Consider the following 13,555-nt stretch of genomic DNA (forward strand, 5'->3'; position numbering starts at 1 on the left):
TCCTAGACATACATCCTTGTTGGAGACAGAGGAGACCTGGGAGAGGACAGATTCCCAGAGCCAGAGAGGACATGGGAGAGGACAGATTCCCAGAGCCAGAGAGGACATGGGAGAGGACAGATCCGCAGAGAGAGGAGACAGACAAGGAAGAGAAACTCCTACAGCTTGAGAAGATGTGGGGACAAAGACCAAAAAGGAGGTCAGAGAGAGAAAAACCTGTGAGACAGAACAACGGGTCCAACTGTGGAGGAACTGAGCAGGTCAGAGTGAACGTCACACTGGTGCGTACTTCAACATGGCGGCACATATCTGAAGATTCTAAAACAAGCCAACTCCTTCACGCCAATTTACACAGTTTGATTCATCAAAAACTCAAACTACGGTCAGAGATTTTCAACTCTCTCACCCACAAACAAGCCTCATCGATAAATCTGGAAGAAGAGACCCTGGAAAGTTTGCAGGGGTACGTCGACGAGTGCTCCCACCAAGTCGTCATGGGGAAGACCGACAACGCGGCGACTCCACTTCCTAAAAGAAGCCGACAGTCCAGCGCACCCTCATCACCCGATAAGGACTTCGGGGACATCCTGGAATCAATGGACAAGAAACTGACAAGTTTCGACGCAAGACTCTCTCTGGTGGAAATCCTCCACAGAGAGTTCCAGGCTCTCCGAGAGTCGCTGGAATTCAGCCCGCAACAGGTGGCTTCACTGGCCGCTGAAAATCAAGCCCTGAAAGCCTCCATGAAAACACTCACCGAGGGGCGACGGAGATGAGAACAAACGGATGAAAGAGGCCATCCTCGACATCCAAGCTAGGAGCATGCGGGACAGCCTGGTATTCTCCGGCATACCTGAGCAGACGGAGGAAGACCCCGAGCTGTCCCTCAAAGACTTCCTCCACAAACAACTGAAACTTCCGATGGAGACCGTGAAGAACATCACCTTCCACCGGGTGCATCGCCTTGGAGGGAAGAGGCCAGAGAACCGGCGGCCCAGACCCATCGTTGCGAAGTTGGAGCACTTCAAGCAGAAGGAGCTGGTGAAGAGCCGGGGCAGGGAGCTGAGAGGAACGGACTTCAGCGTGAACGATCACTTCCCTAAGGAGATGCTGGAGCGCCGCAAACGCCTGTTCCCTGTCAGGAAGACGTTCATCGACGGAGGATCCCGCGCTGTCATCGCGTGGACAAACTGTACGTTAACGGCCAGCTGTTCCGTGATCCGGAGATCACCCCTTGGCTCTGCTAAAGCGCGTCTCCTCTCTCCACCGGAACTCACCGGATTCAGCCGAGGATGGTGTGAGCATGGTGAAGGTCATGGATGAAGGTAACACCAGTTTCTCTCATTCGTAGTTTTTTCTTCTGTCTCTTTCAACACTGTGTTGAACCTAAAAACATAAAAACGCACGTGGTCGACTGCTACATGCCGAGTTCACTCTCGAGTGTGTATTTATGTGAGTGTTCATGTCCCCCTTTTGTCCTTCCTGTCGTTGTTCTGTGTTCCATGTCATTTTGAAATGTGATGTTTACATGGTTTGTAGTGCAGGGATATAATATTGTTACATTTGCCACACACATGCACTCTCATCCTCTCTGGCGCCACCACACACGCGCACAAAGACACAGGTACAGGTTCTCTTGCTCACTCACCTACTGATTACAACTTACACTCAGTAGATCAGTTTAGACACTAACAAACTAGGGTTTGTCACTTGGAATGTACGTGGAATCGGCTCACGTGAAGAACGGCTAAAAATCTTAACACACCGACACAAGCAGACATTGTCCTGTTACAGGAAACCCATCTACCTAAAACAGGTAATCGTGTGTTCAGCTCCCAGTCCCGCACGCAGGAGGAATGGACGATATTCTGTGAGATAAATGACCAGCCTGATGTCTCAGCTTGGGTGCTGGGGCAGGCGGCAAAAGCAGTCATGTGAGGCAAAATAATATCTTCCTCTTCACATCAGAAAAAACAGGAGAAAGCTCTCGAAACAGAATTGGATGAAAAAATTCAAGCCTTGGAGACATCTTATGCTGCCTCCCAAGAGGAACACCTACTGAGAGAATTGAGGGAATTAAAACCAAACGATTTACTCGACATCAAAACACAATTTCAGCTGCAGAGACGACGCTTGGAGAACTTTGAACAGAACAATAAATCCAGCAGATTTTTAGCAAACCAACTAAAACAGAACAAAGAAAGAGCAACAATGTCCTCCATTAAGGACTCCAATGGGGAAACAACCTGTGACCCAGAAGAAATCAATGACATTTTTAGGGAATTGTATAAAAACTTTACTCACCTGAGATGAACCCCTCCAAATCTGGCATTGAAACCTTTCTGAGCACAAGTGACTTGCCAAAATTAAATCAAGACCAAATAACGGCTCTGGAGTCACCGATTTCAATGGAGGAACTTCAAGAAGCCCTTAAACATTCGCCGAACAAGAAAGCCCCAAGACTGCAGAAGATTACAAAGAGTTTACAGTGTACAAGTACAAAGATTTAGTTGTTCATTTCCAGAACATCAGAATCTAGGAATGGAATCAGGAGGGTAGAGTGGAGCCGACCCCCCTCTACCCTCCCCTTGTCTTTGTGGGAGGCCACAGCGTACCAGGTGATGATGATGATGACGAAGGCTGGTGGAGTGCATCGTCATCATCACCATTGTCATCACCATCATCACCATCACCACCATCATCACCACCATCATCAGGTCGAACCCCCTCAGCTGCAGGAACTCCATGAGCCTTATAGGTCGCTTGTGTCCTGCTGTTATTGACTCATGAAATCAGAATCAGGGGAGTTCTCAGATCTGATCTCAGAGCCTCATTGGCTGTCAGGTTCCACTCCGCCCTCTCCTGTCTGTTCTACCCGTTCAAGGATTCATTCTTTTTTCCTCCACCTTTCACTTTTTTCAGCTCTTTGCAGCTTCACTGTCACCTTGCAGTTTCTGGAGGAAATGTTTCTGAGGGCCTGAACACGGAGGACTACATGTTCTCACACTCACTCCCTTCTCGATCCACGTGAAGGAGAACGTGGAGGGAGGGCGCACGCTGGCGTAGGGCCAGAGTTCTGATGTCAGTGGAGATGACAGACGCAGATCACAGCGTCCAGTCAAGATGACAACATCAGAGACACCATCGCTGACAGCAGCCAGTGATCCTAGGATGACAGATTCAAGGACACCGGAGTGTAAAGGAACACGTTTCCTACTCTCTGCAAACACAAACCAGTCTACCAGTCGACCAACAACTCAGAATGGTTCCCTATCAGGAACTGGTGAAGTTGGGACAGGGCGCATTCGGCCAAGTTTTCAGGGCCAAGGAAACGGAAACTGGCAGAGTGAGTAGCTTGAGCTGGGACGGGATTAGACGGACTGTTGTCATTGACTTAGTTTCCATGTGTCAGCATCTGCTCTCATGTGTCCCTCAGATCGTGGCTCTGAAGTTCATCGAAAAAGATGGTCGCTCATATCAGGAGATCCGACTCCTCAAGAGGGAAATGGCCGTTATGAGCAAAATCCGCCATCCCAACATTGTAGCGCTGCTGAGCAGCTTCCAAATGGAAAAATATGTAAGACAGCGATGAGTCTTCCCTCTGAATGCCTCCTGCTCTCAGGTGGATCCTTGATCCGCTGCACCATCGTCTCATTGTGTGACCAAATCTCTCCACTGTGTCAACAGCTTGTTTTTGTGATGGAGTACGCTGGAGGCTCCAACCTGCTCCAGGCCCTTCACAATGGTGGGACCTTCCCAGAGCACCAGGTACTCCTTCATTACACACAGTCACGCCGGACATGACACTCACTGAGACTTCACCCCATCAACATTTGCACTTCTCTCCCTCTTCCAAGGTCCAGAATTTTGCCTGCCAGCTGCTCTCAGCATTCCACTACTTGCACTCACGTCACATTATTCATCGGGACGTGAAGACGGCCAACGCTGTGCTGGGGGACGACGGCGTGGTCAAACTGTGCGACTTTGGGTAAGAAGATTTAGACGTTGAAGGAAAAGGTGGCTGTGAGCGTCATCATCTACAAGTGTGTTTATATTTGATGCCGTTCTGTCTCAGGTTTGCCAGGGCCTTGAGGAAGCCCACGTCCAAGCTGACGTACCAGATGGGAACCGTAGCCTTCATGTCCCCTGAGCGGATAAGGGGGGAGCCCTACAACCACACTGCTGATCTCTGGGCTCTGGGCTGCACCCTGTTTGAGCTCCACACTGGGGAGCTTCCCTTCTACTCAAAGTCCAGACGCCAAATGATGCAGCTCATCCTGGAAAGCTCGGTTGAGTGGCCCAACAACATGAGCCCCAGCTGCAAGGTACAACAGCTCCATCCTTATACTGCATCCTCAGCTGCTAACTAGCTAGCTAGCCACTGTGTTAGCATGCTCAAACACAAGCTAACGTTAACAGCCAAAAGATGCTTACTGCTGCTTATTAAGACAAAGAAAAGTGTAGCGTCCTGCTCACCGTGACCATGTGACGTCTCCTTTACAGAGTTTCCTGAGAGGTCTGTTGACCAGAGACCCTGAGGAGAGGCTGTCATGGCCTCTGATCCTGACTCATCCTTTTGTTGCTGGCGGTGTTCATCACTTGGATGAGGACGGTGACGAGGATGAAGATGAGGAGAGACCTGAGTTAGAGGACAGCAATGAGACGAGTGACAGTGATGAGACCAGTGACGAAGAAAGTGATGAAGATGATGATGAGATCAGTGAAGAAGACGAGGATGAGGACAGTGAAGAAGACGAGGATGAGGACAGTGAAGAAGACGAGGATGAGGACAGTGAAGAAGACGAGGATGAGGACACCGAGGATGAGGACAGCGGGGACACCAGCGATGAAGACAGCGAGGACACCAGCGATGAGGAGAGTGATGAAGACTCTGAGCATCTACAGCTAGAGAACCTGGTTGGAGAGCACGATGAGGGAAACAGAGACAGGAGGATGAAGCTTAAGAACCTCCGATGGATCCGTAAAAAGCTGGGTCTGAGGTCCACCACGGACAGAACCAGAGAGGACAGGCTCCAGGCCCTCTCCTTGAAGACAGACATGCAAATCCTCCATCTCAAGATGAATAAAGAGATCGAGGCAATGCGAGAAGACGCAGCTCAGAGAGAGCGTTCTCTTCGGAGGGAGAGGGAGAACCTGAAGGTGACACTCGAGGCCTGTGTGGGGAAACTGGCCGCTGACCTCCAGGCGGAGAGGCGGAAAAACGCTCTCCTGGAAAAGGAGCTGCAAGAGGTCCGCCTCCGTGAGGAGGTCAGGAAGAGAAGAGAGACTGCTCTTGAGGTGGCAGAGACCCACCAGGTGGAGCGTCACACAGAGGTGGGGCTTCAGCAAGATGAAGTCAGGGAGGAAAACCTGGACCTTGAGAGAATGCAGCAGTCGTTGGACCACGGGAGGACCTCCAGAGAGGGGGCAGAACCGGTTCCAACAGCCCCTGAACCTCTGGAGGACGCTGCTGTGCCAGAAGTGAAGAAAAGGTCCTTCTGGAAAACAGCTGGGATCTGTCTGGGTCTGACCCTGATCCCTGTGGCCGTAGCGGCCCTTATTGTCAGGCGCTGATGACCCAGCCGGGGTGGGGGCTGTACTGGTGGATCAAGAGTTCTGGTTCTCTGATGAGTCCTGTATTATAAAGCAGTGGTTCTGAGGGTCCAGGGTCTGAGGAGGCTCCCCAGCAAGGATGGCATAAATGATGAGGGCTCAATCACCGGCTGATCTTGAAATATAAGGAATTCAGGGGTGTGTAAAAGTAGCTCGACTGCGCCCCCTAGATACTTTCAAATTGTTCCCACTAGCTGCTTGTTTATGAACATGAAATTCAGCAGACGTGTGGAACAAGCTGGTCAGGGGCTGATGCTGCTGGGGCCTGGCAGGGCGGGTCTACTACCTGGATCCAGATCCTTCTCTCCTGGCAGACCTTCAGAGGACTCACTGCTGACTCATCATTTCATGTTGTTTTCATGCTTGATTCATTAAATGTTCTTTTGCTCAAAGTTGTTCTGACACAAGTTGAGTTCACTAAATAAACACTGAGTTGGTGAGTACATTTGTCAAGACCATGTTGGACTCTGTAGTGTCTCTGGACCCCTGCCCACTCCGACCAGCGACGACATGTTTAGCCGGACGTCATCGTTCAAGCGCAGGCCGTCGAGGTGGCGCCCAGCAAACCAAGGGGGCTTCCTCCTGATTTTCTCCTCAGTTTCCTTCAGGAACAGAGATTCCAGCGTCTGCTGGTCCAGCCTCAGTTGCCCCTCTTGGTCGTGGCTCCATGTGAACGCTGCTACTCTGTCCCTGACAGCTGAACTGAAACCTGGAACTCTGGTTTCTTTTGCTTTTAGCCCTACTGTCTTTTAACTCTTAATAAAAACATGGAATTCTAGAACCCCACGTATTCAAACAGCTCAGGATTTGTTTGGAACCCACATAAAAGAAGCATTTCATACAAAGATGCATCAAAAAATATTGAATTTTATGTTTTGTATTTTGTACCCCACAAAAAAATGACTTGAGTGAGGGGTAAACTTATTTGCAGTCTTTTGCGCGTGTGCAGTTACCATTGTTTTCCAGCAGAGGGAGGTAGTGGTGCTGTTTCCGGGAAAAGAAGCGCAGCGCAACGGCGTTTCCGGTTTCGGCGTCAAATTGACAAAGACAAAGGAACCATTTATTATCAACCTCATCGTTCTTTTGGCTCAGTTTCACAGTCACAAGTGTGAGTTCACCCATTAAAAAGACTTCCATCCAGGTGCTGATTCTCTGTGACTATCAGAATGGGTCCAGACCCTCCTGCCCCCAACCAACCCCCGCTGGTCCCTGAGTCTGAGGGAAGCTCTAAAAGCATGGTGGTGGTGCTGGAGAGGTGAAGGTGCGCGTGACCGAAGGAAGTGAGGAGCAACAGCTGATGTCTGAGAAGATGAAGCAGATTCTCTCATGGAGCTCCCCCAACCAGGAGAACCGAGCTGGCTCAATCCAGCCTCAGGGTCCCTGTCCTCGACCTGGTCTCCGGTGTCCAGCAGCAGCACGTCGCCCCTGAAGACCCGGCCCTTCTTGACCGCCGCGGCTCTTCGGACCACACGCTCCCCTCGCCACATGTCCCCGAGTGCTTCCTAGTGTCCTCCTGGTGGAAGAGGACATGAAGCAAGAATTTAAAGGAAAAATGGAACCTTCTGTCATTCATGAACAATTCTTTGCACCGATTGTCATTTATTTGACTCTTTTTGTTTTAGCATCAGTGAGACTTGTTTATTCTACTTTTCATTGTTTAGCCTCTAGTGATTTGGTATCGTGGAGAGTCCTCGTTTTCTAAGTTCTTGCGTGCTGCGGCTGGTGGGGCCTCCACCCGTCCAGTGGTCCGAGTTCAGTCACCTTGGATGTGACTTTGATTTGTGGCTGCACATCCTTGTTATTGAGGTGTTTCATGTTGAACTGCGTCTTTTATGAGAATCAGGCTTTTTGCTCGCTGCGTTTTAACAAGTGATTGAAATTCAGATGTCGGGGTACTTTGTTCCGGCTTTAGAGCAGTACTAAAGTCGGCCAGCAGAGGGCGCGCAGAGCTCGGGAGGAGCTTCATGCCAAATTGAGGTGAAGTGGAGAAGAAATCCTCCAGCCGAGCTACGCCGACGCTAAACGCTGCCCCTCTTGATTTGTCAACCCAGGTGGGCTACAATTCCTATGAAATACATAAATACGTGTTCCCGATTAAGGGATGATAGTATTGCGAATAAGTTGTGACTATCTTTAATGTTTGAAGTTGAAGACTTTGTCGTAATCTTTTAAATAGAGAAGTTTGCTACATGCTAAGCTAGTAGACCTGTTGCTAGGTAACACCGGAACACGGAAATGCTCTGAGGTGTTAATATTTGTTCTGTATCAAAGCCAAAAGACACAAAAGGTTCATGTAGTTGTGTGTGTGTGTAGATGTCATTTAGTTAAGAAATATAATTTAGAGCAACAAGGAAATTCTCTCCTTTTTCGGTGTGGGTTTGCTTGGTGTTCTCTAGTTGAACGTCTGTGTCCCCCTCCCTTATCTTATTATATTGTATTTTATTTCATATTGAGACTTCGATGGGCTTAAATTATTGTTTTGTGTTTCCTGCGTCAAAAAGCTGGAATCAATCCTCCAGTGCAGTCATGGAGAGAGCGGCCTGGAAGTGGGAAGGTGGGAGTCCCTTTCCTTCAGGATTCCTTCAAAATCCTTCTGCTGACTTATAAGGCTCTCAATGATAAAGCTCCATCCTATCTGAAAGAACTCATTAGTCCCTGCTGTCCCACCAGAGCACTCCACTCCCAGAATGCAGGTCTTTTAGTGATTCCCAGTATCTCTAAAACAGACTGGGAGGTAGAGCCTTTAGTTACTGGGTTCCTCTACTGTGGAACCAGCATCTCTCCATGGGTCAGAGAGGCAGACACTTTAACTACGTTTAAGTCCAGGCTTAAGACTTTCCTTTATGACAGAGCCTTCAGTTAGGACTGGTTCAGGTAGCTCTGAACCATTGATAGCTATGCTGCTATAGGCTGAGACTGCTGGGGGACACATCAGGTTACATGGAGCCCTTCCCTCCTCTCCTCTCTTCTCTCCCCCTCTCTCCTCCTCTCCTCCCTGCACATTTTTGGAACTGTCATTACCATTACTTGTTGCACTTTGTAGTTTGTCCTTGGTGTCTCTCAGTCTCTCTGTGTTTCCACAGATCCACCAGAGCTCCAACCGCTGCCTGCATCGCCCCCCCCCCCTTATTCCCCACTGTTACACCGGCCTGCGCTCCCCTCCCATGAACCAGTCTACCATCCAGTCCCCCATCAAGCTGGCTTGCTCTCCCTGCCTCCCCTCCCAGGAACCAGTCTACCATCCAGTCCCCCATCAAGCTGGCTTGCTCTCCCTGCCTCCCCTCCCAGGAACCAGTCTACCATCCAGTCCCCCATCAAGCTGGCTTGCTCTCCCTGCGCTCCCCTCCCATGAACCAGTCTACCATCCAGTCCCCCATCAAGCTGGCTTGCTCTCCCTGCCTCCCCTCCCATGAACCAGTCTGCCATCCAGTCCCCCATCAAGCTGGCTTGCTCTCCCTGCCTCCCCTTCCATGAACCAGTCTACCATACAGTCCCCCATCAAGCTGGCTTGCTCTCCCTGCGCTCCCCTCCCATGAACCAGTCTACCATCCAGTCCCCCATCAAGCTGGCTTGCTCTCCCTGCCTCCCCTTCCAGAAGCTTCCTTCTTCAACTGTTATTAACATTTCCATGTTTCCCACATTCTGCATTGTAAACTGTTTTCTTGTCTGTAACAACATCTCCTGCACGTCTGTCCGTCCTGGTGAGGGATCCTCCTCTGTTGCTCACCCTGAGGTTTCTCAGATTTTTCCCTGTTCAAAGGGTTTTCTATGGAGTTTCTCCTCAGTCGATGTGAGGGTCTGAGGGCAGAGGATGTTGTTATGATGCCATGAAGCCTGGAGACAAACTGGTGGTGAAAACGGCTCTACAAAGAAAATTACCTTGCCTTGCCTTCTCATATCTCGATCATGTAACATCACACACGTTAATAAGTCGCATGAGCAAAGACTCATTCCTAAAATACTGATTTTTAACCACATCAACCTCCCCTCTTACAGCTCCTACGTTCTTAATCTCTCACCCTCCCCACCGTCTCCCCCGACCTCCCATTCATGTAAAGCCAAGTCAATCAGCAAGACACCACAGGGAATCGAACCCCGTCCCAGTAAACCAGGAGTACCGTTACCAGTGTCTTTTACTTTTTGATGGAACATGAAAGGAAAAGCAAAACCTGCATTCCACCAGCATGTGAGTGCCAGGATCTCATCTTCTGGCATCATTATCCTACACTTGGGTCACCAAAGGTGACTGGAGCTCTCCTCACACAGGCCCAGTGGCAGCAGCAGACCTCATGTGCTTTACAAACGCCAGTGTTCATGGCGCATTAACAAGAAAACAACTCCAGTTGACCATCGCAACTGGTTTTCTATGAAAAATTAGAACAATGTTGTAAAAATTGAGAGTTCCTTTTATTTGTCCCAAAATAATTGCAAATAGCTTTCGTCAAAATCGTGCAGCCCCAGTTTAGGGACGTCACTATTTTCCAGATCATACACGACCTCCACAATGATTCCCCAGAGTTAAGGTAATACCACAGGTATTACTGCAAATACCAGCAGTACTGCTGTTGACACTGCCAGTGGTGGTCCTGTGGAGTAGAGCTGGATTCTGCAAAAACTGCAGGTCTGATTATTGGAGCCAATTGATCTTCTACCTCTAAATGCTGTTGGAATGCAGGAAACGAAACCTCTTATAAACCCCCACCCTACTGTGTCCCCACCGTTCCTACTTCCTCCCTCACCCCCTACTGTCTTGTCCCCCATCCCTCTTACTGTCCCTCACCTAGAGCCTGACTGTCTCTCACCCCTCCCACCTCCTGTCTCACTCCTCCACCACTTCACTTACGTGGGAGGACAGTTTTAAAGCGTTTCACTCTAACTGCCTTATTTCTGTTGGAGGCTTGGGCGATGGACTGGAGGCGTTTGTCTTTACGAAACGCCCAATAAATAGTCAGCCTCCATTCCCTCTCCTCCCTTGCAGTGAAAGCCCTGTCTGTCACTTTCAGTCTCTTCTCCCTGCGACCCTCCCAGATATTTTTCTGCCTCCATTCCCTCTCCTCCCTCTGTCTCCTTCTCTCTTCTTCCTGCAGCCTCTCCTTCCTCTTTGTTTCCTCTTGGTTGAGGATCACCTGTCTCAGTCTTGCCTGTTTTATTAAGGCACTTTTCCCCATGTCACCCCTCTGTCTAACCGATTCCTCCCTCATCTTCCTCCCTTTGTCTACGTCTTGGTCTAACCCCTCCCTCTCTAACCAGGCATCCCTCCTTTTTCTGTACCTTTCCTTTTCTCCTAGCCTCTGGTCTTCCTCCTCTGCCTTTCTTACCTTTTCTTCTTGTTCCCTCTCCAGCCTCTCAGTCTCCAACAGCTTAGCTCTGTCCCTTCTGGATCTTTCCAGCTTCCTCTGCCTCTCCTCCTCCTCCACTATTCTCCACCACTCCTTCCCCATCGTCTCTACTTACTATCCTGTCAAATTCAAACAACTTCACATGAATCAAAATACATGATGTGACTCCACCGACACATTCAAACAGACAAACAGCTAATGAATCCACCACCAGGAGTCAATATTAACTGTCACATCAGCAACAATGAATTCACAATCCCTAACAAGTCAGCTGAACTCTCTCCTGTCCGTCTCTCTTCTCTGACCTTACGTTTGCTGCCTCCTTCTGCTGCTCAGTCCTCCTCTACTTGTCAACTCTGGAAAGATGATAATAGAATCCAACATCAAATTGACTCAGCAGTTTATAGTTTTTACCATTGCATTTATATTGAAATTCTCCATTTTATGATCCCTGTCATTTAGAGAAAGCTCTACTCAAACATGTGGTGTGTAAAACTTGGTGTGAATATTAAATGAGGCTCAGTAGAAACTATGCTATTTTCTGGTTTTTGGTGAGTACAAGAAGCTTAAATTCACACTGTACCATCATTTATCAGCTCTGATAATAGACGGAGCCTTTAATACAGTGCCAGACCCAGGAACAGATCCATTAGAGTGACAAATACCAACCTGGAGCTGCACCAGCCTGATAAAACAGTACATGGATGAACTTGACCTCATTCACAAGTGAAATGAGACCAGCAAGTCAGTCCTCTTAATGTTGGACAAAGACATTTTGGACAAAATAATGCCTTTGTCTGCATCACCAAGCAAAAAAAGCCTTTTTCAAACTAAAGTCACAATACTTATGCTAAGCTAATTAGCTTAGCCTAATAATTTACACGGTTTACAGTGACGAACTGTAAAACTAACAGATTCCTGTACATTTCTGTCAATTATCAATCTCACTTCATTGTGGACTGCAGTCCGGGGCAGGAAGGCGAACTGAGCCCAGCCTCGCACGGTGGACCATGAGTGGATAAGAAGCGGGTGAATCGGGTCTTACCGCGCTGAAGCTCCCCGAGGGTCGCTGAAGGCCGCCGAAACTCCAAAAAAGCTGGGAGAAGCTCGTTCAAAGATGTCCCTGCAAGTTTTAGTGGCTCCTCAGAAAGTACGAGACTCTCCGAGCAGCTGGAGGTGAAATAACCGTTGATGATCTGCTTCCGTCTCCATATATCAGCTATATCGTGATGGGCGGGGCTACGTGATGACGTCTGCTGAAGCGCCTGGTTGCTAGGTGTCACTTTTTTAATTCTCCTCATCCTCTCAGGACTGCGCGCGCGCACGGACAAGAGTTTTTCAATATGTGTGTGTGTGTGTGTGTGTGTGTGTGTATCAGTATTACAGGTACATTTGTGATCACAATTTTCTTGATAATACTTAAATATATTTTGTCTTGGTTGTGATTGCGGGCAGCCGCATTTATTCGTGCCAGCAACATTTAGTGAATTCACAGTTTCCATCCTCTTCTGACAACTATCTTATTCATGGTCGTCTACTGAATGACCACTAGGTGGCAGCAGCAACGACGATTCTTTTGTTTTTCTTAACACACAAACTCAGAGAATAAGAGATTACATTTTTTTGGAAAGTATCAATAGATTCAGATGAAGCTGATTCTCTTCCAGCCATGTAGCTTCATGATACTTCTGTTTTCTACAATACCAATTAGCATTTCAAGTCGAGTGATGTTGTCAACATTGATCGTTGAATGTCTGAATCTGATTGTATTTATTTTCTTTATTTGACGACAGGGGCTTGTATCCGACGTCCCTACTGACACCTCCCATATTTTTACTCTCTCATTCCCAGCATCTTGAATTATATTCAGGATTAAAGTAGGGCCCGACCATTTATTGGCCAGCCGATTAAATCGACTGATTATAGCCGGTTTGAGAATAATCGGTAATCGGCCTAAACTGGCTTGTGAATATTTTAATTTGTTCTTATAATTCTTGCCCCACACAAAATACCTCATTCTTTTGCAGTTGTTTTTTCATTGTTTGTTTTCAAAGATGTGAGATGATGAACAAAATAGTTGGATGTTAGAATCACTGTTCTGCACATTATTATTGTTATTATGATGATTATTTTAAAAAGCTAATGGTTCATTGTTGTGGGCCTTATGTTAAGGATGGTTATTGTGTTAATATGCTGCTGGCTTCAGCAATAAAAAGGATTTGAAATTAATTTTCTGCCTCTAATTTACATCTTTGTGGAAGTCTGAAAGGCTCAAAAGCAGCCATATATATATACATATATATGTGTATATATATACATATATATGTATATATATATATATACATATATATGTGTATATATATACATATATATGTATATATATACACATATATGTATATACACATATATGTGTATATATATACATATATATGTGTATATATATACATATATATGTATATATACACATATATATGTATATATGTGTATATATACATATATACATATATACACATATATGTATATATATGTGTATATATACATATATATACATATATGTGTATATATATGTATATATATATGTATATATACACACATATATACAT

General features: G+C 47.3%; 1 protein-coding gene across 2 annotated transcripts; it reads left to right on the top strand.

Moving 5' to 3' along the window:
* Window positions 1–1,267: 1,267 nt before the first annotated feature.
* Window positions 1,268–6,005, top strand: LOC147245821 (uncharacterized). Of its 2 annotated transcripts, none has more exons than XM_086185612.1 (6): window positions 1,268–1,325; window positions 2,923–3,577; window positions 3,688–3,768; window positions 3,858–3,988; window positions 4,076–4,325; window positions 4,504–6,005. In XM_086185612.1, the coding sequence occupies exons 2-6, from the start codon at window positions 3,263–3,265 to the stop codon at window positions 5,572–5,574; spliced, it is 1,848 nt and encodes a 615-aa protein (XP_086041738.1). In that variant the 5' UTR covers window positions 1,268–1,325; window positions 2,923–3,262; the 3' UTR covers window positions 5,575–6,005. The 2 variants fall into 2 exon arrangements, with proteins under 2 accessions (XP_086041738.1, XP_086041739.1); XM_086185613.1 differs by lacking the exon at window positions 1,268–1,325 and having other exon boundaries at window positions 2,711–3,346; window positions 3,437–3,577.
* Window positions 6,006–13,555: the final 7,550 nt, after the last annotated feature.

This window comes from Aulostomus chinensis, chromosome 18 (genome assembly GCF_037954235.1).
Source record: "Aulostomus chinensis isolate RoL2024-O1b breed Wild chromosome 18, RoL_Achi_v1.0, whole genome shotgun sequence".
Taxonomy (NCBI): Eukaryota; Metazoa; Chordata; class Actinopteri; order Syngnathiformes; family Aulostomidae; genus Aulostomus; species Aulostomus chinensis.